The 24,664-nt window shown below is 55.7% G+C and overlaps 1 protein-coding gene across 2 annotated transcripts in view; it reads left to right on the top strand.

Moving 5' to 3' along the window:
- ST14 (ST14 transmembrane serine protease matriptase) overlaps positions 1 to 24,377 on the top strand; it is a 37,873-nt gene extending 13,496 nt beyond the window's left edge. For both annotated transcript variants that reach the window (XM_041772616.1, XM_041772615.1), the window contains exons 2-19: positions 10,255 to 10,414; positions 10,937 to 11,064; positions 11,256 to 11,326; positions 12,031 to 12,188; positions 12,380 to 12,415; positions 12,680 to 12,920; positions 14,974 to 15,113; positions 15,430 to 15,527; positions 16,158 to 16,267; positions 16,355 to 16,485; positions 17,621 to 17,725; positions 17,951 to 18,061; positions 18,156 to 18,269; positions 18,623 to 18,745; positions 19,198 to 19,384; positions 22,590 to 22,864; positions 23,301 to 23,437; positions 23,797 to 24,377. In XM_041772616.1, the coding sequence (XP_041628550.1) occupies positions 10,255 to 10,414; positions 10,937 to 11,064; positions 11,256 to 11,326; positions 12,031 to 12,188; positions 12,380 to 12,415; positions 12,680 to 12,920; positions 14,974 to 15,113; positions 15,430 to 15,527; positions 16,158 to 16,267; positions 16,355 to 16,485; positions 17,621 to 17,725; positions 17,951 to 18,061; positions 18,156 to 18,269; positions 18,623 to 18,745; positions 19,198 to 19,384; positions 22,590 to 22,864; positions 23,301 to 23,437; positions 23,797 to 23,958 (2,487 nt within the window). In that variant the 3' untranslated portion in view covers positions 23,959 to 24,377. The remainder of the gene's footprint in view (positions 1 to 10,254; positions 10,415 to 10,936; positions 11,065 to 11,255; positions 11,327 to 12,030; positions 12,189 to 12,379; positions 12,416 to 12,679; positions 12,921 to 14,973; positions 15,114 to 15,429; positions 15,528 to 16,157; positions 16,268 to 16,354; positions 16,486 to 17,620; positions 17,726 to 17,950; positions 18,062 to 18,155; positions 18,270 to 18,622; positions 18,746 to 19,197; positions 19,385 to 22,589; positions 22,865 to 23,300; positions 23,438 to 23,796) is intronic.
- The last annotated feature ends 287 nt before the right edge of the window (positions 24,378 to 24,664 follow it).

Below are 24,664 nucleotides of genomic sequence, written 5' to 3'. Positions count from 1 at the left end.
CACAGCTTGGAGAGCAGGGCAGGTGGAGGCTTTGAGCGCGGGCTTTCTCCCCCTTCTCTTTTGTCCCCTCGGTCATCCTGTGATGAACAAATCCGGTGTCCTCTCTGTGCCGGTGAAGTCCCTGGCTGTCCCCGTCCACGGCCGCCGGGGCTGGAGAGAGCCCAGCTCAGTAGGGACCCACCTCCCTGCTTTCTTCAGTGTCACCTCTGCTGTGTCTGCTGGGTGTGTCCGTGCTCAGCGTCGGTCGTCCAGGGTGACACACTCAGTGCTGGGGTTTAGAGGTCATTCCTTGCTCTGTCGTCTCAGGCGGCTTGGAGCCGTGCTCTGTTTCTGGGGACTTTGGCCAGGCTCTGACCCCAAAGGGCATCGGGGTGGCCCCGAGAGTTCTGCGGGCTTTGTCTTGCCCCCAGCCAAGGAGGGCATCTTCCAGTGCTCCAGAACACTCCTCACTTTGGAAAACCACCGCAGAGGCTCAGACTGTCCTCTCCTGCTTGAACGATTGGAGGGACGTTCGCATGACTGGGGTGGTGGCAATGGCATCATGGATGGAGGTGAGATCTGTCTCCCCTGGTGGTGGACACACTAGTCCGCGGAGCTGTGGGTGAAGAGCGTGTGTCGCAAGTCAGCGACGGAGCTGGCAGTGGCACATGAGCCGGCCACCCTTGTCCTCGTCTCGGGACTGAGCAAAACACCTGTGTCTCCATCCAATGACTTCACCTCTGCCCCTTGATCTTGATCTTCAGCAGCAGAAGCAGATTACCAGGCGTTGTGTAATGTCATCCCACGACTCCAAAAGTGACTGCTTCAGTGTTTACTTTCATACCCTGCCTTCCCATCAGGTCACACCCAACCATCACCAAATGAGGAATAATCTCCAAAAAAAAAAAAAAAAAAAAAAAAGTCTGGCAGATTTCTGGATGATTCCTTTTTCTCTCCATCTGCTCTGATTGAAATCTTGTGTAGATTTTTGGATAGTCAGTATTATTTTTGCTGTTTATAAATGTATGCACTTACCAGTTGCTTTTCTCTAGTAAAGACCACATTCCAAGCTGCCAGAGGCAAGTTCTGGCTTAGGGTTTGCGGGTCCTGCAGCCCGGGGGAGGGTCCCAGAGAGTTGGAGCTGATGACAGGGGACCCAGGAGAAGGTTCCTTTCAAAGTGGAAGGACTTTTTTGGTTGACTTGGACACCAAGTTTTGTTTGCTTAGTTAGTTTTCAGTTCTGGGGAGGTTTTTACTGGATGGGAGTCAGGTGCCTGCAGGAGTCTTTCCTATATCATCAGATACCTTCTGTAAGTCATTTTCTTTTCTTTCTTTTCTTTTTTTTTTTTTTTAAGATTTTATTTATTTATTTGAAAGGTGAGGGGACACCTGGGTGGCTCAGCGGTTGAGCACCTCCCTTTGACCCAGGGTGTGATCCTGGGGTCCCAGGATCGAGTCCCACATCGGGCTCCCTGCATGGAGCCTGCTTCTTCCTCTGCCTGTGTTTCTGCCTCTCTCTCTCTCTCTCTCTCTCTGTCTCATGAATAAATAAATAAAATGTTAAAAAAAAAAAACAAAACAAAACAGAGAGAGCATAAGCAGGCGGAGGGGCTGAAGGAGAGAGAGAAGCAGGCTCTCATTGAGCAAAGAGTCCCCGCAGGGCTCGATCCCAGGACCTCAAGATCATGACCTGAGCCACCCAGGCGCCCTAGTCATTTTCTTTTGCATAGTCACTATCCTGGGGGAAGATATGTTTCAATTTGTACTTGTGTGCTTAAAACAACAGAAAGTAAATATTCTTCAAGGCTTACACACCCTCCCTCCTGATTTTCTGGCCTCTGCCCCCTGTTTCCTCCAGGACGTTGGATGGAAAAAGTGGTAATGTGATCTTGTCTGTGCAACCCATCGCTTGGGTTCTCCCCCTCTGACCCTCTACGTTTCACTGTGTATGGGCTCCAGGCCTTTCTGGGCATCTGTCCTTCGGGAAATCATTCCTTGCTCTCTTGTCGGAGCTGGCCTTGAGCCCTGCTGTGTTTCTAGGGACTCTGGCCGTGATCCGACTTGAGCTGGCTGGTGGAATTGGCCCTGAGAGTTATGGGGCCTCTGTCTCTGTTCATAAGCAAGCACCTGGCTTCCCAGCACTGAGTTCTTAGGCGCACCTGCTGATGTATTTACTCTTATGAAAGAGAGAAAGGAGAGGCGGAAGCAGGCACTGGCACGCTTTGTCTTCCGTTAGCTTTATGGCCCTGCAGAGAGATTGTTACGTACGGAGAGATGGTTACGGATGCACTTGAGACCTAGTGGGTGGGAGCTCCCTGCCACCTCCTCCTCTGGAGGCTGATGGACGGTGTGCAGGCCTGAAACCCCATTTAGGGTTGAAGGATGTGGCTCTTATCTCAACTTTGCTGCTTTACTGACCTCACTGGCTTTGTGACTTTGGACAGGACACTCCCTCTCTGTCAGCCTCAGTTCCTTATCAATAAAGTGACTAGGTTAGGCAGGGTGATCCCTCGTATGCCTAAGAATGGAGCTGAGAGTAGGGTTGTAAAAGGCAGCCGTTCAGTTACTGATTAAACAGCAGGTCTGGGCTGACTGGAGCCCCAGCAGGGGGAACCAGGGCCCTGACATTGAGCCAGTCCCAGTGCTGACAGCTTTGCTTTATAGCAAAGCTGGGGGTGGCCCCTGAGGTGCACTGTCCATGCTGTCAGCCACTTTCCCCTTCCCAAGGAATTTGCTTTCCATTTCCCTTAACACCTGCTTCCTGAATTCCTGAAACTGCTCTCATTGGGAGGCAGAAAAACAGGATCAAATCAGGGTCTGCCACCAAGAGGCTGAGTGATCTTGCAGTCACCATGTCTCCCTGCCTTATCTATAGAGCAGGAGTGATGGCACCAGTCATGAATGATTCCAGGATTGTTGTGAGGGTCATGTAAGAAAAAAGAGTGCAGCTACTCTGAAAATTGAAAGTAAACTTAATAAGCTATTATTTTGTTACATTTCGTCTAACATATATAAACATACACTTTATCCAAAGAGCCTAGCCAAAACCTTACTATTTTTTTTTCTTTCATTTTAAAACATGATTAGACTACCAAGGACTATTGAGCATTTAATGAAAATCTATACCCTGAAAGAGAGAGGCAAAGACAAAGTTCTGAATGTAAAATAAAATCGAGTTGGTATCCTAAGAAAGAGCAAGAAGGTAGTGCATTCATAAGATAAGAAAAGGCTGCTCTAAAAAGTAACCATCAAAGAATAAAACATCACTCTTGGAAATGAAATACATGATTTTTTTTTTTAAAGGTTCATTGCTTTTATAATAAGGCTTGAGATTGGGTGACATTGGTCCTCCAATTTTGTTCTTCTTCTTCTTCTTCAGAGTATTTTGCATTTCCATATGAATTTCAGAAGCAATTTATCAATTTCTCCAAAAGCCTGCTGAGGTTTTTTTATTATTATTATCTGATCTATTAACCAATGTTTCTTTTCTTTTTAAAAAATTTTTATTTATTTATTTGAGAGAGAACACGAGACAAGGGGAGAGGGAGGGGCAGAGGCAGAGGGAGAAGCAGATTCCCTGCTGATCAAGGAGCCTGACAGGGGGCTTAATCCCAGGACCCTGGGATCATGACCTGAGCCAAAGGCAGATGCTTAACCAGGAGTCACCCAGGAGCCCCGAGCCTGCTGAGATTTTGATCAAGATTATATTGAATATCTAGATTAATTTGAGGAGAATAGACAAGTATATCGAGTCCTCCAATCCATGAACATGGGATATTACTTGATTTATTTAAGTCTTTTAAAATTTCTCTAAGTACTGTTTTGTATTTTTTAGGGTTCAGGTCTTATATATATCTTGTCAGATTTATCTCCTAAGTATTTCAATTGTTGACGTTATTATAAATGGCATTTAAAAAATTTTAAATTTCCAATTGGTCATTGTTATTATCATTGTTATTATGTAGAAATACAATTGATTTTTTTATATATTAATCTTTTTAATTTCTGTGTATCCTGCAACCTGGCTACACTCACTGAATATTTCAATAGCTTTTTTGACTTACAAAGCTACAGTAGTGAAGATGATATCATATTAGCATAAACACACATAAATAAATCCATGGAGCCAAATGGAGTCTGGAAAGAGACCCACAAATATATGAACAATGGATTTTTTAAAAAAAAATTTTAAACTTTTTTATTTTCTAAGTAAGCTCTATCCCCAACATGGGGCTTGAACTCATGACCCTGAGATCAAGAGTTGCATGCTCTACCAACTGAGCCAGCCAGGCACTGCCTTGGGCAACTGATTTTTTTTTTTTAAAGATTTTATTTATTTATTTGCCACACAAAGAGAGCACAAGCAGGGGGAACTGACTGGTTTTTGATAAAGGTGCAGAGACAACTCAGTAGACAAAGGATGGTCTGTGCAACAAATTATAGTGGGACAATTGGATATCTGTATAAAAAAGAAATAAAAAGGAAAAGAAAAAGAGAAAAAAAGAACTTTTATCTATACCTTGCACCAAATAAAAAATTTTAAAACTCAAATTGGGTTATAGGCCCAAATGTAAATCTAAAACTGTAAAACTGTTGGAAGAAAACATTGGAGAAAATCTTTGGTGTTTTGGATTAGGCAAAGATTTCTTAGCTACAACACCAAAATCACAATCCATAGACGAAAACTTGACAAATTGAACTTCATCAAAATGAAAAACTTCTCTTCTTCAAAAGACTCTATTAAGAGAATGAAAATACAAGTTGCAGACTAGGAGAAAAATCTTTGCAAATTATATATCTGTTAAATGACTTGTAACCAGAATATATGGAAAGAACTCTCAAAACTCAGTAATATGAAGATAAGCAAACCAACTTTAAAAACTAGAGGAAAGGGCACTTGGGTGACTCATTTGGTTAAGCGGCTGCCTTTGGCTCAAGTCATGATTCCAGGGTCCTGGGGTTGAGCCTCATGTTGGGCTCTGCTCCATGGGGTGCCTGCTTCTCCACCTGCTTGTGCTCTCTCTCTCTCTCTCGAATGAATAAATAAAAATCTTTAAAAAAAAAAAATCAGGGAAAGATTTGAAAAGACACTTCCCCGAAGAAGACAAACAGATGGTAATTAGGCACATGAAAAGATGCTCAACATCATTAGTCATTAGGGAAAAGCAACTTAAGACCACAGTGAGATACCACTATATATCTATTAGAATGGCTAAAATGAAAAACATTGACCATACCAAATGTTGGTTAGGATGTGGACAATGGGAGTCCTTGCACGCTGCTGATGGGAATGTAAAATGATACAGTCACTTTGGAAAATAGGTTGGTGGCATCTTAAAAAACTAAAAATATACCTGTCCCACAAACTTGCTATTCCACTCGTAGGTATCTATCCAAGAGAAATGAAAGCATATGCCAATAAGAGGATTTGTGCAGGAATGTTTATAGCAGCTTTATTTGTAATAGGCTCAAAGTAGAAACAACCCAAACGTTTTTCAACAGATGAATAAGTAAATCATTGTACATACATACAATGGGCTACTACTCAAGAATAGAGAGGAATGCACTATTAGCATAATGAACGTAATATCGTGGATGAATTTCAAAATATTGTGCTGAGTAAAAGAGCCCAGACAATAAGGAGTACATGGTACATGCTGAATAATGCCATTTACACAAAGTCCTAGAAAAAAGCAAATTAGTCTTTACTGATAGGAAGCTGATAAGTGGTTGCTTTGGGACTGGAGAGGGAATCAGGGAGGAATGGGAAGGGAGGGCCAAGAGGAAACTTTAGAAGATGACAGATATGTTTATTATCTTGATTGTGGTGATGGTTTCATGGGTGTATATATATATATGCCAAGAATTACACACTTTAAATATGTATAATTTATTTTATGTCAATGATATGTCAGTGAAGCTATTTTTAAAATTCCATAGAAGGTACACAGGAGTAAGTTTTAAAAGTCCCAGAATAGAACCAAATGACAAAGAAATGTAAAATATGAGAGAAGGGAAAAAACACCAGGGAGAGATGCAAAGGATCTACTCTATCCTTGGTGTCCTGAAATTTCATCGTGATATATTCAGCTAAGTGTGCTTTTTCATTTATCTTTCTTACTATTCAGTGGGCCTGTTGAATTTAAAGATATATGCCTCTCCTTAGCTCTTGGAAATATTCTTACAGGGTTCTTTGATAATGTCCTCTATCAGGTTCAGGAATTGGGTCCAGGCTATCAGATAAAGGAGAGCTACAGAAGGGCATTATTAGGAATCCCCAGATCCCCACTTAGATAGCAAACAAATGTACTCCTACCTCATCAGTCCTCTATGAGGGATGTGAAATTGATTTCCCTAGACTTGAGGATGTTAGGTGCAGAGGAAGGCTGTAGGGAGGGGTGAAAAATAGTCAAAGGCCTCTTCTTTCACATATTCCAGAATGCTAGTGGCTGGGTTTAAATCACTCTATCCAGGAGATTAGAAAATTATTCTGTGGAGCAATTAAGTCATCCCATAGAAAAAAAGATAGACATAGTCTAACAGTTGGAAATGCCTAGTTAAAAAAAAAAAAAAAAAAGTAGCTCACCACTTAATTGTAGCCTACAGTGAAGTGACTGTGGCAAACCATGCACACAGAGCTTCCAATCAGTCTTTAGGACCTCATTCCTAAATATGAATGAACAATCTAACATCCTTTCTTCAACATGAAAAAGAAAGTCCAAAACAGAGAAAAGGTACTTGACAGCAACACAAAGATGAGAAGATTTTGCATTCAAAGTTCAGAAAACAAGAAAGAGAAAAATTCAGAGAATAAGAAAGAACTCTTGGAAATTAGTTAACAGCAGAAATGAAAAATTCAGTGGAAAAGTTAAACAATGAGGGGGGTGGTGCCTGGCTGGTGTGTGACTCTTGATCTTGGGGTGATGGGCTCGAGCCCCATGTTGGGTGTACAGATTACTTAAAAAAAACCCCAATGAGATGGATAATAGCGAGAATGTTTAAGTAGAGAATCTATATAATAGGAATTGCAGAAAGACTAGAGAAAATGAAGGGGAGGACATAATTTAAGAAATAATACAAGCATACTTTGGAGATGTTGTGGATTCAGTTTCAGGCGATTGCAATAAAGCAAATGGCAAATAAAGCAAGTCAAATGAATTTTTTGGCTTCTTTGTGCTTATAAAAGTTATGCTTACATTATACTGTAGTCTACTAAGTGTGCATCATGTCTAAAAAACAATGTACATACCTTAACTTAAAATACTTTATTATTAAGATATGTCAAACATCATCTGAACTGTCAGTGAATTATAATCACTGATCACAGATAACCATAAGAGATATACTAATAATGAAGAAGTTTGAAGTCTTGTGAGAATTAGCAAAATGTGACATGGAAACATGAAGTGAGCAAATGCTGTTGGAAAAATGGCACTGAAAGACTTGCTTGATTCATGGTGCCACAAATTTTCAATTAGTAAAAAGTGCATTACCTGTGAAGTGCAATAAAGCAAAGAACAATAAAACAAGGTATGCCTGTACAAGAAAGTTTCCCAGGCTGAAAGATAATGAATCTCCAAATTCAAAGGGCCGGTGGAGAGAGCTCAGGATAATGAAATTTAAAGACTCAATTTAAAGCACATCCTCAAAGCTTTCAGAGAGGGATAACAAATTATGAATAAGAAACAATGAATTTGTACTGTTCTTGTATTTCTCCAAAGCAAAACTGGGAGCTAAAAAAACAGTGGAGCCTTCAAAATTTTAAGTGAAAATGATTTGACACCTATAGTTCGATACCCAAACTATCAACAAATGTGCATACAGAGGTAAGGTACTTTCAGAAGTGTGCAACATCTCAAAAAATTTTCCTCTTGAGAAGCTAATGAAGTGTGTATTCCTCCCAAGTGAAGTAATCCAAGAAAGATGAAGACATGGAATCCTGGGAAGAGTTTTTTTTTAATATTTTATTTATTTATTTATTCATGAGAGAGACAGAGAGAGAGGCAGAGACACAGGCAGAGGGAGAAGCAGGCTCCATGCAAGGAGCCTGACATGGGACTTGATCCCGGGACTCCAGGATCATGCCCTGGGTTGAAGGCAGATGGTCAACTGCTGAGCCACCCAGGCATCCCTGAGGAATAGGGGTTTTAACAGAAGATGGAGAGGAAGGAAATACCCTGGATGCTATTGAAGGAAGTTCCAGACAGTAGTTATGGGAAAGGACAGAGGAGGGAAGATTCCAGGAAAAAAAATGAAGTGAGAGGTTATTTGACAGACTTTCTATGTGGAAGATTAGAAGAGTACTGCAGGGCTCTATTGTGTAGGAAGATTGTGTAGGAAGCCCTGGGTATATGTTCAAAAGAAATCCAAGTAAATGAATTCTGCAGCAGGGGAAATAAATTAGTTGTACTGGGAAGGAAACAATAAAGAACAATATTTTCAAAGACTAATATGGTTGACCTCTGAACAACACAGTTTGAATTGTGTGTTCCCACTTATATGTGGGTTGTTTTTTTTTTTTTATAAACAGTTTAGTCCTATAAATATATTTTCCTTATGAGTTTTTTAACATTCTTTTTTTCTAGCTTACTTTATTGTACAGTTTGTAATTCGTATAACGTACAAAATATGTGTTAATCAGTAAGCCTTCTGGTCACCAGTAGAGCTATGAGTAGTTTTGAGGGAGTCAAAAGTTATATGTGGATTTTTGACTGTGTCGGGGGTGGACATCTCTAACCCTGCCAGGGTCAGCTGTAATGAAAATATAGAGTATGGATATAATTTTTAAAAAAACAAATTTCAGCCCTATAACTATTGGGATGGGAGATACAAAAGGAAAGAAGGATATGGTTATTATTATTTTTAAATTTTATTTATTTATTTGACAGAGAGCAAGAGCAAGAGACAGAGCCCAAGCAGTGGGAGAGGCAGGCTCCTCAGTGAGCAGGGACCCGATGTGGGGCTCAATCCCACGACCCCTGACATCAAGACCTGAGCTGAAGGCAGATGCTCAGCCAGTTGAGCCACCTAAAGAAAGAAAGATATTAGAATTCACATGATCATAATAGGAAGTCAGATGATTATATTTTTGAATAGATGAATCAAGAGATAGTGCTATTGGCATATTACCTGGAAATACGGAGATAAATTCCAAAATAAGTAGTTGGTGAAAGCACTTTAAGTGGTCACCTCTGGGGTGTGTTTCATTCCTTTTTAAAAACGTATTTTATGGAGACATAATTGACGTGGAACGTTGTGTTGGTTTAAGGGACAGAGCACGTTGATTTGATATACTTACACGTTGCAATACGAGGCCCAAGGTAGGGGCTGTGTTCCTGCTGCAATATTCAAGTCGCAGCAGGAACCAGTTGAGGAACAGAAATAGGAGGACCCAGCGTGGCAGGAATGGGGGGGCTCGGAGCGGTGGAGTTCCCAGATGGTGCTCCCGCGTGACAAGTCCAGCCGTGTCAGTTCCTGCACGCGGTGGAGCGTGAGGTGGGCACCAGAGGAAAACCCCACCTGGGTCCGCATGCGGCCGCGTCTGGGGGGTTGGGACGTGGGGGCTCTTGCCTTTGTCATGTCCCCTTTTGGAGTGGGTCACCCATGAGGGGCCGGAGCTCCTCCCCAGGGTTTCGGGCAGGCGGAGTGTGTGTCACAGGGCAGGACAGTTTCCTCTTGGCCCTCGGGTGCGTGTGGGCCCCCCCCCCCCCCCCCCCCCCGTGTCCTTGTCCTTGCCTGGCCCTCTCCGGCCCTCTCCGGGAGGAGCCCGGGTAAGCTGCCCTCCCGTTTGTCGCAAGTCTTGCTCTTTCCCGTCCTCGTCCTGGGCGTGAGTGTGGGTGTGGGTTCCCAGAGAGACGGGCCCCACATCACCTGGGGATCCCGGACAGGGACACTTAAGGCGAGAAACAGATGGCGTGTCCCCCGGGCCTGGCAGGCTCCTCCTTATTGCCGAGCTTCCATGGGGCTGATTCAGCGTTGGCGAGGCTGGGGGAGGGGGGGAGCCTCTGTGCACCTCCCGGGGCTGCCCGGGCAGGAGGAGGCGACACGCCCTGGTGGCCGGTCCGCCCCGCCCCCCCGGGCGTCCACCTGGTCGGGGTGACTCACGGCCGGGCTTAGCCCGCCTGTGTCATTTTGCTGGGACCTGTCAGCTGGAAAGCCCTCCGAGCGTGGCGCCGCCGGCCCGGGGCGCAGGGGCTTCTTCTGGCCCGCTGTCCACGCGGGAGCTGCCGCCCAGGTCACGGCCGTCCCTGAGCCGCTTTGCGTCTCTCCATTCAGAGCATGAGTGGCGTCGAGGAGGGTGTGGAGTTCCTGCCGGTCAACAACACCAGGAAGGTGGAGAAGCGGGGCCCCAAGCGCTGGGTGCTGCTGGTGACCGGGCTGGCCGGCCTGGTCCTGCTTTCCCTCGTGGCTTGCCTCCTGATGTGGCACTTCCAGTGTGAGTAGGGCCAGGGCTTGGCCCTGGGGGGGAGAGCGGGACAGTGCTCCTCCTTGGGACAGGTGCGGGGCCCACGGGTGTGGCGCGAGGGAGACAACCGGAGCAGCTGGGGGCAGCCGAGGAAGCATCTGGGGCCCTGTCTCTCCTGGCTCTTTCAAGCCCTAAGGGTGGAAGGCTGGCCCCAGGCCATGTGTCTCCTGGCCCCTCCTGGCCCCTCCTGGTCCCTCCTAGTTGCTCCTGGTCCCTCCTGGTCTCTCCTGATCCCTCCTGGTCGTTCCTGGCCCCTTCTGGTCCCTCCTGGTCCCTCCTGATCCCTCCTGGTCTCTCTTGATCCCTCCTGGTCCCTCCTGGCCCCGCCTGGTCCCTCCTGGCCCCTCCTGGCCCCTCCTGATCCCTCCTCGCCCCTCCAGGCCCCTCCAGGCCCCTCCTGGCATTCACTCCCCGAGGGCTACGAGGGCAGCTTGAGGACATTGGGGGTGATGGTGACCACTGCTGAGCACCCTCTTTCTCTGCCTCCCATAGACCAGAACATGCGGGTTCAGAAGATCTTCAATGGCTACCTGAGGATCACCAATGAGAACTTCGTGGATGCCTACGAGAACTCCAACTCCACTGAGTTTGCAAACCTGGCCAACAAGGTGAAGGAAGCGGTGAGTCCGGTCCCGGGGCAGGGAGCCCCGTCCCTGCTGTCAGCCCTGGCGCACCCGCCCTCGCCCAGGCCCAAAGGACACGGCTCCCTTCCCTCCCAGATCCCTGGCGGGCACCTGGGAAGGGGGCGCAGGTCGGGGGGTGCTGTTGCCGCTCTCCGGCCCGCCTGTGAGCCCTGTCTCCTTTTCCCCAGCTCAAGCTGTTGTACAGTGGGGTGCCGTCCCTGGGCCCCTACCACAAGAAGTCGATGGTGACCGCCTTCAGGTGGGTGCTGGGGAGAGGGCTGGTGGGGCAGGGAGCTCGCAGCCGGAGGAGTGGGCCCGGGGAGCCAGGCCCGTTCGTCCCTCGGAGCCGCTGTCGTGCACCCTCCTGGGCAGGGCGACCATAAGGATGTGGCCAGGGGACCCGGGGCCAGGACAGGTGGCCTGTCTGCCGCATAAGCGGCTCAGTAACGGTGGTGACCGTTCGTTACTTTTCCAAATCTGGGCTTGGAGGGCTTCAGCGAGGCTCCACATTTTCCTTCCTTAACCGCCTTCAACACACTGTTTTTAAAAAATAGACTATCTCAAGGGGACTTTCGGTTTTGTTTGATTTACTGTGTACGAACGCCGTGCGGCAAGTGGCATTCTCATCCCGTCTCCGAGTTGAGGAGACAGACCCGGGGGCTTGGGGGTCAGTGTGCCCAGCTCCCGGAGAGCCGGGCGCCCGCCGCCCAGGCTGCTGCCCAGTTCCCCAGCCCTGAGCGGCCCCAGTGCACGTCCGGGCGGGCGCCAAGACCGAGAGGAGAGGGAACAGGGCACGGGCTCTGGCTTCAGGGATCCAAAGGAGGGCAAGCGTGAGGAATCTGGGGCGGGCCCCTGCCTGGAGGAGGGGGCCCGAGCCGTCCCATCTGTGCCCGGCACCTGGGGGGGCGTGGGGACGGGGAGCCCGATGCCCAGCTGCGCCCCAGCCTCACGCCTCTCCCCCAGCGAGGGCAGCGTCATCGCCTACTACTGGTCCGAGTTCAGCATCCCCCAGTACCTGGTGGAGGATGCCGAGCGCGTCATGGCCCAGGAGCGGGCGGCTGAGCTGCCGCCCCGAGCCCGCGCCCTCAACTCCTTCGTGCTCACCTCGGTGGTGGCCTTCCGTGAGTACGGGGCGCCAGGCGTGGGCAGTTGCTGGGTGGTGGGGGGAGGCGCAGGCCCGGCCTGGCCCGTGGCGGGGAGCCGCGCTCCCGAGCAGGTGCAGGGACGAGAGGATGCCCGCGCCCGGAGCAAGGAAGCAGGGGTGGGGACCTTGCACGTCGGTAACCGCTCTGTCCTCCTCCTTCTTCTTCAGCCACTGACCCCAGAACAGTACAGACCGCCCAGGACAGTAAGTATCCTGCCCTCCTCCCAGACCAGAGGGGGGGGTGTGGCCAGATGGGGGCCCCCACGCCCCGCGCGCGCACACAGCCCCCACCTGTCCCAGGCCTCGAGAAGCCCCCTCTTCCGTCCGTCGGGGGTCCAGGGAGGCCAGGGACACCTCAGAGGGGCCAGGCCCGGGTGCAGCTCCAGGAAGTCCCTGGGTGGCTGCCCCCGCCGCCTCTGGCCGCCTCTGCCCAGCGCTGCCCCCGCGGCCTCTCTATGTCCCACACAGACAGCTGCAGCTTCGCCCTGCACGCCCGGAGCGGGGAGCTGATGCGCTTCACCACACCCGGCTTCCCCGACAGCCCGTACCCGGCCCGGGCCCGCTGCCAGTGGACCCTGCGCGGGGATGCCGACTTCGTGCTGAGCCTCACCTTCCACAGCTTTGACGTCGCGACCTGTGACGACCGGGGCAGCGACCTGGTCATGGTGTATGACACCTTGAGCCCCGTGGAACCCCGGGCCGTGGTGCAGTGAGTGTCCCGGGGGCGCAGAGGCGGGCTGGGGGAGTGGAGCGTGGGCTGTAGCTGCAGCCGATGCTGGGCCCCTGCACGCCGCTGGGCATCAGAGGTCAGGGTGTGTGGTCCTCAGTGTGAGCTCCTGTAGAGCTCGGAGGTGACGTCCGCAGGTGGGCCGGGCGAGGAGGGCACCCCAGGGCCGAGGGGCGGGGGGGGGGGGTGTGCAGACCCCACGTTGTTACCAGTTATGTGGAGGCCAATGGATTGGAAGACGCTGCCGTTGAAGAAATCTTCTGTGACCCACAGTTCCCGTGGGCGGGGCCACAGGGGAGCCCCGGGTCACCAGGAGGCCCGGGGGTGGAGGGAACATGGGCAAGGGCCTTTGTCGCGGTTTCCGGGCAAGACAAGGCAAGGCAGCTCCGCAGGTTTCCGTTCGGCTGGTTGCATAATTCCAGGGGGTTCTGGGCCACAGCGCTGTGTCTCGTCGCTGGCACCTGGTCGTGGGGTGCTAGGGCGGGTGATGGTGGCCTGGAGACCAGCCCCGGGACAAGCCCCGGGGAGGAGGTGGTTAGGGAGTGGGCTCTGCGTTGAGTGTGCGTGCGAAGGGCTTGCCCCAGGATGATCGGCCGCTCCGGGGGCTCCCGGTCCCGGGGACGGCGTGTCCAGGGGTGGCACGGCCCAGCGGCCACACCATGCACCTGCTGACCTGCTGAGCTGGGGTGCCGGGGTGCTCGCGCGGCTCAAGGCGCCTGCCTCAGTGGGCCACCTTCTCCTGCCGCCCGCGGAAATGAGCGGGGCAGACGTTTTGTGGTGAATAACGAACGGGGTAATGTCCCAGCTCCGGCTGGGATGGGAGCGTCTGCGGCGGCAGCTGGCAGCCGGCTCCAGTGTGTGTGCGGGGCGCGGTCCCCCTCTGGCTTCTGGGTCGTAGGACGAAGGCAGCACACAGCTCCGGGGGGAGAAGGCAGGGAATAGCTGCTCCCGAGAGCTCAAGCCCCCATCATGACCGCCCCACCTGGACGTAATCACCGTCACATTCGTGTCGAAGGCCCGTCCACGCACCTGCTATGCGGGTGTACGTGGGATGGTCCGTCCCAGTCAGTCGGCTCAGCTCTGTCCTCGGTGACGGTTGCATCACCTGGCGGCGCGTAGAGGCCGGTGACTCGGGCGTCAGCTGCGTGGATTCCGGGGCCTGGATGCCCGAGTTTTGTTTTCAGCCCCTCCACTTATTAACTGTGGACCCTTGGGCGAGTTATTTTACTGGCTGTGCCTCAGTTTCCTTATTTGTGGAATCGGGGGTGGTGGTGGCTAGTATTTACTCGGTAGAGTTGTTAGGAAGAACTCACAGATACGCAGCTGAGCACGGAGACTGGCGTGTTCCTGGGTGCTGGGGGAGCTCTCACTGTTACTGTTATTATTATGATTTATTCATTTTTTATTTATTTTTATTTATTTATTGTTATGATTTAGTCCATAGTTTAACGAATCTTCTGTAGTCAGAGATTGGAGGTTTGTGGGTTTTTGCTGGTTTTTTGTTTTTACTTTTTAAAATATTGCATTTAGGGCAGCCCTGGTGGCTCAGCGGTTTAGTGCCGCCTTCAGCCCAGGGCGTGACCCTGGAGTCCCAGGATCGAGTCCTACATCGGGCTCCCTGCAGGGAGCCTGCTTCTCCCTCTGCCTGTGTCTCTGCCTCTCCCTCTCTCTGTGTCTCTCATGAATAAAAATTTTAAAAAATAATAAAATAAAATAAAAATTGCATTTATTGATTTGAGAAAAAGAGAGAGAGCAAGACCAGGCACAAGCAGGGGGAACAGCCGAGGGAGGGGGCACTCCCGCTGAGCGGGGAGGCCGTGCAGAACCCCGGGACCGTGACCGGAACCGAAGGCAGATGCTTCATCGACTGAGCCACCCAGGCGCCCCTGAGCTTTTGTGGTTTTAACTAAATCCGTGTTCAGGTCGTTTATGCAGGGAGGGGCTCTTGAAGGACCCCCCTTGGGCCTGGATGGGACCAGGGCCGGGCGTGGGGTCTGTGCACTCCCCGTAACACGCGTCCCTTCTGCCCCCGCAGGCTGTGTGGCACCTACCCTCCCTCCTACAACCTGACCTTCCTCTCCTCTCAGAACGTCCTGCTCGTCACGCTGATCACCAACACGGAGCGGCGACACCCTGGCTTTGAGGCCACGTTCTTCCAGCTGCCTAAGCTGAGCAGTAAGGACGGGCGCGGCGGGGCCTAGGCGGGGCTGGCGGGGCCCAGGGGCCAGGCTGTCTGGCTGGGAACTGGCCGGGGTCGGTGACAGAGGTCGGTGACAGAGGTCCAAAGCTCGGAGCTGCGGGGCCTTTCACCTCCTGTGTGGGTCGGGAGGCCTCCCTGGAGGGTCAGGCCCTGGCGTCAGACTTCCTGGCAGCGGGTCGTGGAGCCTGCAGCTGCCCTGGCGCAAAGCCTGATGGACGGCGGGGCCCTCGGCCTGCCCGCCCGGCCATGGGGTCCTCGGTGCTCAGGCCTGTCTCCTGCCTCTCCTTTCAGGCTGTGGCGGCTCCTTACGCGGCAGCCAGGGGACCTTTAGCAGCCCCTACTATCCTGGCCACTACCCGCCCAACATGAACTGCACCTGGGACATTGAGGTAGGAGCCGGCGGGTGCCCGGGAGGGCAGGGGCGGGGGAGACGGAGGGCAGGGGGAGGGGGCGCCCCGGGATGGCAAGAGGAGGGCAGGGAGAGGAGGTGGCTCCCGAGCAGCCCCCAGAGCCAACTCGGCAGCCTGCAGCGCGGGGCAGGGTCAGGGGCGCGAGCTTGCGGCTGCCGCAGAAGCCACTGGAATCCTAGCTCCTGCTCGGGGCTGCCTGGGGGACCCGGGCCGGTCCCCCCGCGCCTCGGCCTGCTCCCGGGTGGAATGGGGGTGACGGCGGGTGGGCCTCTCAGAGGTAAAGTCAGGTAAAGTCGCAGAATGTGCGCGAGCGCAGAGAAAGCACTCGCTAAAGGGCAGCGAGCGAGACCAGCGTCCTGGCGCCCAGGCCGCCCTCGCGCCATCCTGGCTGCCCCGGCTGCCCTTTCCTCGACGGCGCCGGGAGGCCTGCACGCTCTCTAGGGGAACAGGGTGCCTCTCGCCTCTGAGCCTGGAGGTTCTTCCAAACGGCCAACCCGCCCGCATCCCTCCTGCTGCGTGTTCCGTGCCGCCCGCGGGCCCCCGCCCACAGCCCAGGCGGCGCTGGGTTTTGGGGGAAGCCACAGAGACCCAGCGCGTGTCCCTCCCTAGGTGCCCAGCCACCAGAACGTGAAGGTGCTCTTCAAGGCCTTCTACATGCTGGAGCCCAACACCCCCCTGGGCACCTGCTCCAAGGACTACGTGGAGGTCAACGGGGAGAAGTGAGCGCCCTGGGGCGGCCGATGCTGGGGAGGGGGTTGCCCCCAACCCCGTGGAACCCTCTTCCTACCGTCGAGCACCCCCTCCAGGTACTGCGGAGAGAGGCCCCAGTTTGTGGTCACCAGCAGGAGCAACAAGATCACCGTTCGCTTCCACTCCGACCAGTCCTACACCGACACGGGGTTCTTGGCCGAGTACCTGTCGTACGATTCCAGTGACCGTGAGTACATGTCTCCAGGGGGAGTGGCCCGGCTAGAGGGGCTGGATGGACCCTCCGGCTGGGTCTTCCTAGCCTCGTGCTCCTCTAGTTCTGAGACACCAGGGCACGCGGGGTGCGTACCACTCCGGCAGCCTTTGAGGGAAAAATAAAACCCTGCCATAGATGCATTTACTGGAGAAGGCGGCAGCGAGTGCTAGGTCTGCACGGTGCCCTGTAGCCCCCGCGAGGCACCGGGGCCCGAGAGGTCCCCCTGGCCCCCGAGCCGTCTGTCCTGTTGTTCCAGCATGGCCTTGACCCTGCCAATCCGTGCCTGACTTTGTGGCCTTTTAGCACCTTCGCGACTAGTAGCGCGATTCTGAGACACGTGAGAATCCACGGGGCGTGGGCGCCGCAGTGACTACCCTGAGCTCCGACAGTCGGGTGGTCTCTCCCTTTCGTTCCCCGACCGCTGTGCGCATGGCGGTTTTCCCACGTTGGCGCTGACGGTTTGGTTCCCCCCGACGTCATGGAGACGGTTCCCGTCTGCACAGGATCCAGACTTAAGTTGCGGGCCCCCGGAGCGGGACGAGGCAAACGATCCCTCTGATCAGTAACTAGAGCTCCCGGCGCAGAACCAGGAGCGCCCCCCCACCGGCCCGGCTCCGTCACCGGCCTTGTGACATCAGCGGGCTGACACGTTTCCAGCCTCAGAACTCAGGAAATCTCGGGATGCCGCCTGACACCTGGAGTGGGTGCACACATCACCCGTTTGCCAGGCTGCCGCTGCTCCGAGTGGGACTGGTGGAGCCTAGCACTCGGCGGGTGTGGGCGGCAGGGGACATGGGCCGGGGGACAGGGCACAGCGGCCGCCTCCATCCACCTTGTGTGGAGCCCCCTGGGGCTGCGGCCGGGCGGCCGGGAGGGCCCCTCGCTGTGGCTCTGCAGCTGGCCGCCCGGGCCGGCCGTGGGTGGTAGGTCCCCGCTGTGCCAGCCCGCTGGAGCCTGGGACCCCTGCCCCTCTACACCGAGGGCCGGCTGGGGGACAGGGTCCCGTTTGGTCGTCAGTGTGGCCATGAGGGTGGCCCCGAGGGAGGGTGGCCGGCGTGGATGGTGGGCCTGGTGGCTGCGGACCTGAGGCCCGCCCTGTCCCCCGCAGCGTGCCCAGGGAAGTTCATGTGTCACACGGGGAGATGCATCCGGAATGAGCTGCGCTGTGACGGCTGGGCTGACTGCACGGACTACAGCGACGAGCTCAACTGCCGTGAGTGCCCCGCCCGTGCCCTGTGCCCACCCTTTGGGCGCCCCTTCCCTTCCTCCTTCCCTCCCTCTGAGCGGACAGCACAGTGTTTCTGCAGTCCTGGGGTCGGTTCCATAGCCGGGGAGCCCCCCGCCCCCCAGCAGCTGTGGTTGCCGCTGCTTCCCCGGGGAGCAGTTTGCACTGGAGGCCTGGAGCCCGGCTCACGCTGTCCCACCTCGCGCCCTTTAGAATGCAACGCCACCTACCAGTTCACGTGCAAGAACAAGTTCTGCAAACCCCTCTTCTGGGTGTGTGACAGCGTGAACGACTGCGGAGACAACAGCGACGAGCAGGAGTGCAGTGAGTGTGGGGCGGGGCCGGCCCGCCTCCCTGCGGCTCACCCTCAGCAGGGGCCACCAGGCCACCGCTCAGTGTTTGTGCCTCCCGCCCCCAGGCTGCCCGGTTCAGACCTTCAGGTGTGGCAACGGGAAGTGCCTCCCACAGAACCAGCAGTGTGACGGGAAGGACAACTGCGGAGACGGATCCGATGAGGCCACGTGTGACCTGGGTGAGGCCTGGCCCAACCCCACCTTCCTTTAGGGACTTCTCTCCTGGCGGGAGCAGGAAGGAAGGAGGCAGCCGTGGCCTCGCTCACACTGTAGGGTGTCCCAAGGTTGATGAGCACAAACCACCCTATGTGTGAAGCGTGATGAGAAAGTGTGTCAGTGGGGGGAGAATGTTCCAGAAGGTGGAGAAACTCCGGTGGGGCTGGGAGCACATGGGCGTGGGCGTGGGCATGGGCATGGGCGTGGGTGGGTGGGGCCAGCCTGATGAGGGGTGTAAGGTGGACGGGTCATCAGGTTTCTGGTTGGGTGCTGCCAAGGAACTGATTCCCTGCCCCTTATACCTCTTGCTGTGCAGTGAGAACTGTGGCCTGCACCAAACACACCTATCGCTGCCACAACGGGCTCTGTTTGAGCAAGAGCAACCCCGAGTGTGATGGGAAGAAGGATTGTAGCGACGGCTCGGATGAGAAGGATTGCGGTGAGCAGGGCCGCTGCACACGGTTGTGCAGGTTGTTCACTGGGCAAGGCCCCTACAGAGGTGCCAATCATGCCAGTGCCTCACTCACCTGGCTCTGCCCTGGTGACAGGGTGTGTCTGCCCAGGGGGAAGGATGATTGCTGTCCCCTGGGCCAGCTCTCGTCTGTCAGCAAGGAAGTCTAGGCAAATGACACTCAAATTAAATCCAGGCAAACCAGCAGGTGTCCGAAGGCCTCCAAAGGCATTTGGGCAGGAATGGGGAGGTGGAAGTGAGAGGGTTTGGGGTCTGGGGCAGGGAGAGGGGCCAGGTGAAAGTCAGTGGGGTCTCCGAATCTCAGAGATACTTGTAGGGGGTCCCCCGGAAAGGGGATGGCCTCCAATGGCCTTTGGCTCAGCCGGGCGCTGGTGCCCTGACCTCGACCCTCTGACCTTTGGGTTTTCTGCTTCTCCTAGACTGTGGGCTGCGATCATTCACCAGGCAGTCTCGGGTCGTCGGGGGCACGAATGCAGACGAAGGCGAGTGGCCCTGGCAGGTGAGCCTCCACGTGCTGGGCCAGGGCCACGTGTGCGGGGCTTCCATCATCTCTCCCAACTGGCTGGTGTCGGCCGCTCACTGCTTCATCGACGACCGAGGATTCAGGTAGGCCGGCAGAGCATCCCTTCTGTGTTTTCTTTCTCCCCGAGTGTACGTCATGCCAGGGTGGCGCCGCTGGGGCTTCACAGCAGTGATCACAGACACAGACTTAGGTACCGTGGTATCCAGATGCCTCTCCAGAAGCCCAGTTACTGTGTGACTGCACCTGCTCCCATTACGTCCCCATTTTCCAGAAACGGAGGGTCAGGGAGGTAAGGACAGGTGCTCGAGGGCACGCAGCTAGCGAGTGGCACAGAGAGACTAGAGCCCGTGTGCGGATGCCAAGGCTCGTGGGGTCAGTGTGCACAGGGGCTCCTCGGCACTGGCTGACTCAAGACTCACGTTCACGCTCCAGCCCTGCTTGCCTGGTGACCTTGGGCAAGTCATGCGCGCCTCCCAGGCCTCAGGTCCCTCTGCAGTAAGGGGGACACGGTGAGTTCCTGTCCTTGGAGTTGTGAGAGTGACGTGCTCCTGCTCCTGAGATGCTCTGCACCTGGCATGCCGTGTGCTCTGCCCACGGGAGCCTCGCGTCCTCGGGCACACCCAGCCCGGCACGGGGAAGGTCTCTCAGGAGGGGTTATGCTGGCCTCCCAGGACCGGGGCGCGGGCACAGGTGGCCTGCCCAGGCCCGGGGCTCCTTGCGTCCTCGTGCCAGCCTGCGCAGGCCCTCTGGCCGCAGGCCGTTGAGGGAGTCTGTTGGGACCGCTTCCTCCGGGAGGAGCAGGCACAGGGGAGGGAGCAGAGCCTTCCGGGGGATCCCCACCCTCTGCTGGCTGCGCGAAGGAGGGTGGTTGGGCTGTAGTCCCCCTCCTGTGGCCTGGCAGGAGAGCCAGGGCCCAGGCAGGTGCACGCGGGCGTGGCTGATGGAGGTCAGGCGGGGGTGGGGTAGCCGGGTCAGGGCCCTTGTCCCCGGGGCCCTGCTGGGCTGAAGGGCAGCACACCCCAGCTGGCCCCCTCCCTCGTTTTTGTCACGCTTTGCTCTGCCCTGGGCAAAAGTGGTTTTGATCCTCTTCGGGAGGGTACTTGTAACACTGCTTATCCTGGGATAGAGACGGGGTTCTGCACGCTGTCACCCGGTTTCCCTGGCTGTGCACCGGTGTGGCCCCCGCACGGCAAGGCCCACCCTGGGCCCCTGCTAGGAGCCCTGGAGCCCCCACGGGCTCACCTGGCCTTCTGTGGCTTGCACACTCAGCTCCCCTGGGCGCCGGAGCCTGTCCCCGTTACCACTTTGCCTTCTGTTGTCCCGTGTCCCCAGGCTGCGATCAGGCCCTGTCTTTGTTTCTGTGATCGTGACAGTCTGGAGGCCAGGGGTCCTGTCGAATGCCCCTCCCCCCCGGGCTCGTCTCATGTTCGTGTGGTATTAGACACGGCTTCTGAGGGTTTGGAAAGAAGGTCGCGCCCCGTCAGCAGGCCCAGGATGCCGGCCTGACATCGCCGGTTAATGTGGGTCTTTCTCCTTGGGCCCACGCGGTGCTTGCCAGGGCTCCCCGCGCTCAAGCCCCCCTTTCTTTATTCTTTGGGACTGAGGCAGCGTGTAGCTCTTCTGTGAGGAAGCTTCGGCCCTTCCCTTCCATGCTATTGATATTCGTGTGGACTCTCGCACACTTACATCTCCTCGGGTTGTAACCCAATGCCCTGCTTGTGGCTCAGACTCTTCCAGATTTGACCACTGCTGTCTCCTCAAGTTTGGCCCCCGTGTCCCTTTGATCGGCCCCCATTCTTTGGTTCTTTTGAGCCACTTCTGTGCTTTTGGGCCTTCCCAGGGGCTCTCGGCACGTCTTGTATTTGCGCAGGCCCAGGCCTGGAATTAGCCTTCCCGCCAGGGATCCCGTGAGTGGGACCCAGCCCGGGGCACTCGGCGTCCTCAGAGTTGCCACAGCCCCACTGCTTCCAGACCCTCGGCATGGCGAGCCTGGATCCCCACGTATGCTGCCCTCCGCCCTTGGTTCCTTCTCTCTCCTTGTCTTGCTTCATCATTGAATTTCTCATTTCCTCTTCCATCTTCTCTTGATTCCCAGTCAGCCTTCCTTGAGAAAGAGTGTGGTCCATGCAGGCGACACTGTTGCTGTGGTTACTGCGGGGGCCCCAGATGGATCAGGCTTCTTCCCTGCACTTCCCAGGCTTCTGGGGGGGGGGGGGCCTGCTACGTCACGTGTGCTCATGCACACACATGCGTACATGCACACACATACACACAAACACATATATGCACACACATGCAGGCGCACATGCACACCTGTGCACACACATGAATGTGTGCCCACACACTTGCATGCACGTACATGTATACATGCACACACATACGTGAATGTACACGTGCACATGCACATATGTACATGCACCCACAGTGTGTGCTGTGTGGGGATGGATGGTGCACAGGTTACCTAAGCCCCGTGGGTAGGCTGAGAATCGGGCCCTGGGCAGGGGAGGGAGACCTGGGAGTGCCTCTGGGAGCAGGAGCATCTGATGTTCTGGGTGCTATTGGGGATGTCATTGTTTTGGGATCATTTTTTGGAAAAATTCTGAGCTTTTCTTGCTACCTCTGATTGCACGCCCTTCTCCCCTACTGTCTTTGTATCTCCTCCCCCACACCGGGGATTAGCTCCCAGCAGTGTCAGTGTGTCATCCTTATGTGTTCAGTCTGCCAGTATGCAGGGTACCGTTTGGAGTTGTGACTCGTGTCCCACTACCAATAGCAAACCTCGTAGATGTGGTTCAGCTTACTTCCCAACTCATTTTGTTCTTAGAGTACATACCACTGTTAAAAGAGTCTGTGTTGAGTTCTGTGTTATGCCTTCTGTGGAAGATCAGATCACTAAGATATATATATATGTATTTTTTTTTTAATTCATGAGAGACACAGAGAGAGAGGCAGAGACACAGGCAGAGGGAGAAGCAGGCTCCATGCAGAGAGCTTGATGCGGGACTCGATCCCGGGTCTCCAGGATCACACCCTGGGTGGAAGGCAGCGCTAAACCGCTGAGCCACCTGGGCTGCCCTAAGAAATATATTTTTGGCATCAGAAGAAAATGTATTAAAAGAAGGAAACAAGGGGGTCGAAGGGGATGAGTGCTTGGCAGCAGCTGCCAGCGGTTTCGGTGGAGGGCTGCAGCCGCTCGGAAGCTTCGGCCCACTGGCCACGGGGGCAGCGGCAGGGGGCCGGCCTCGGTGGGTGCTGGGCTCACTGCAGCTACCGGGGCTCCTGTCCCAGGTACTCCGACCACACGGTGTGGACCGCCTTCCTGGGCCTGCATGACCAGAGCAAGCGCAGCGCCACTGGGGTGCAGGAGCTCGGCCTCAAGCGCATCATCTCCCACCCTTACTTCAACGACTTCACCTTCGACTATGACATTGCGCTGCTGGAGCTGGAGAAGCCGGCGGAGTACAGCAGCACCGTGCGGCCCATCTGCCTGCCCGAGACCTCGCACAGCTTCCCCGCCGGCAAGGCCATCTGGGTCACCGGCTGGGGTCACACGCAGGAAGGAGGTGAGTGGGCTGGCGGGGCCAGGTGTCCAGGAGTGGACGGCGGGCCAGGCCCCTGGAGGCAGCCGCGTGTGATGCAGGCCTGGGCGGGAGCCCGGGCTCCCCGTCCTTCTGCCTCCATCCCAAGGCCGGTGGTGGGGAGACCAGTATGGGAAGCTCAGTTATGCGACAGCGCTGCGGGCTCTGTAGGGCGCAGAGCGGATAAAGAAGACTCTGACTTGGGGCGCCGCCCCCCCCCCCCACCCCCCCGTCCCTTCCCACACCGCTTCCCGGGACGCCCCGCCCCCGCCCCCTGCTGCGCGGTGACCCGCAGGGCTGCAGCGCGGCCCGTCCGTTGGGTGGCAGCAGCTCCTGGAGCCCTTGGGGCTGCGAGGCCCCTGCCGTGGGATGGCCTCGTGGGATGGCCCCTGCCCTGGGAACAGCCTCGTCCCCCGCCCAGGCTCCGGCGCGCTGGTCCTGCAGAAGGGCGAGATCCGCGTCATCAACCAGACCACCTGTGAGAGCCTGCTCCCGCAGCAGATCACCCCGCGCATGATGTGCGTGGGCTACCTCAGCGGCGGCGTGGACGCCTGCCAGGTGCGGCGTGGCGGGGGCGGGCCGGGGAGGGGCGGGGCCGGAGGCGAGGGGGCGGGGCCCCGGGGTAAGGGGCGGGGCCCGGGATGGGGGCGGAGTCCGGGCAGGGGGCGGGGCTCGGTGTAAGGGGGCGTGGCCCAGGGAGGAGGCGGGACCCCCGGGGTGAGAGGCTGGACACCCGGACGAGGGGCGGGCCCCAGGGCGAGGGGGCGGGGCGAAGCCTGGGCAGGGGGCGGAGTCCAGGGCGATGGGCGGAGCCAGGCAGGGCGGGGCCCCGGACAAGGGGGCGGGCCTGGCGTAAGGGGGCGGGACCCGGGCAGGGGCGGGGCGGGCCCTCACTCCTCGGCGCGGTCTCCCCGCAGGGCGACTCCGGGGGCCCCCTGTCCAGCGTGGAGGCCGACGGGCGGATCTTCCAGGCCGGCGTGGTGAGCTGGGGCGACGGCTGCGCCCAGAGGGACAAGCCGGGCGTGTACACGAGGCTCGCTGTATTTCGGGACTGGATCAGAGAGGAGACTGGGGTGTAGGTGCAGGGCCATCCGCGGCCACCCCAGCGTGCGCACGTGCGGGCCAAGGACAGGCCCGCTCACGGCACCCCTGACTCGGGCGCCCCGGAACCCAGACTGTGAACAATCCCCAGGCCTCCGGAGAGGGCGCCCCGGCCTGCAGAGCAGCGCACGCAGGTGGGAGGAGGACGCTGGCCGGGCGGGGGCGCAGGCGTGAGGACACAGCCTCCCCCCCCAGACCTGCCCGCCCCGCCCCCCGGGCGCAGGGGCCTGCAGAGCTGCCCCGGGATCCCGCGCCGTCGTTCCTAGGCTCGCACTTCAGGAAACCCAGGCCAGAGACCGTGGAAGACACACGGGCCTAAGATCTGAATTTTTACCAGCCCCTAGGGTGGGCTTCAGTGTGTGTATTTGTGTGTATGAGTAAATCGTTTTTAGGTAAACTGTTTTCTCACTGGTCTTACTGCGGGCGCCCTTTCCGCCTTCCTCCTACCCCAGTTGCAAGGGGTAAGCTGGATTGAAATTGCTCTCAGCACAGACGCTGGAATCGGGCTAAGAGCAGGGGCCACCGCGCCCTGTGGTCCCCTCCAGGCAGTAGGGGCCCATGTTTGCTTCTGAGAGCAGGGCCTGGTGCCCTGGAAGGAAGGGTACGTGGGGCTGAGAGGAGGCGGAGGGTGCCTCCGCTGCCCAGCCTGGGCACCCTAGGAGAGGGGGAGCTGCGCCCCAGGAA

The sequence above is a fragment of the Vulpes lagopus genome, chromosome 10 (assembly GCF_018345385.1).
Source record: "Vulpes lagopus strain Blue_001 chromosome 10, ASM1834538v1, whole genome shotgun sequence".
Taxonomy (NCBI): Eukaryota; Metazoa; Chordata; class Mammalia; order Carnivora; family Canidae; genus Vulpes; species Vulpes lagopus.
The sequence above is the reverse complement of the archived record's forward strand: the minus strand, read 5'-3'. Positions and strand labels throughout refer to the sequence as shown.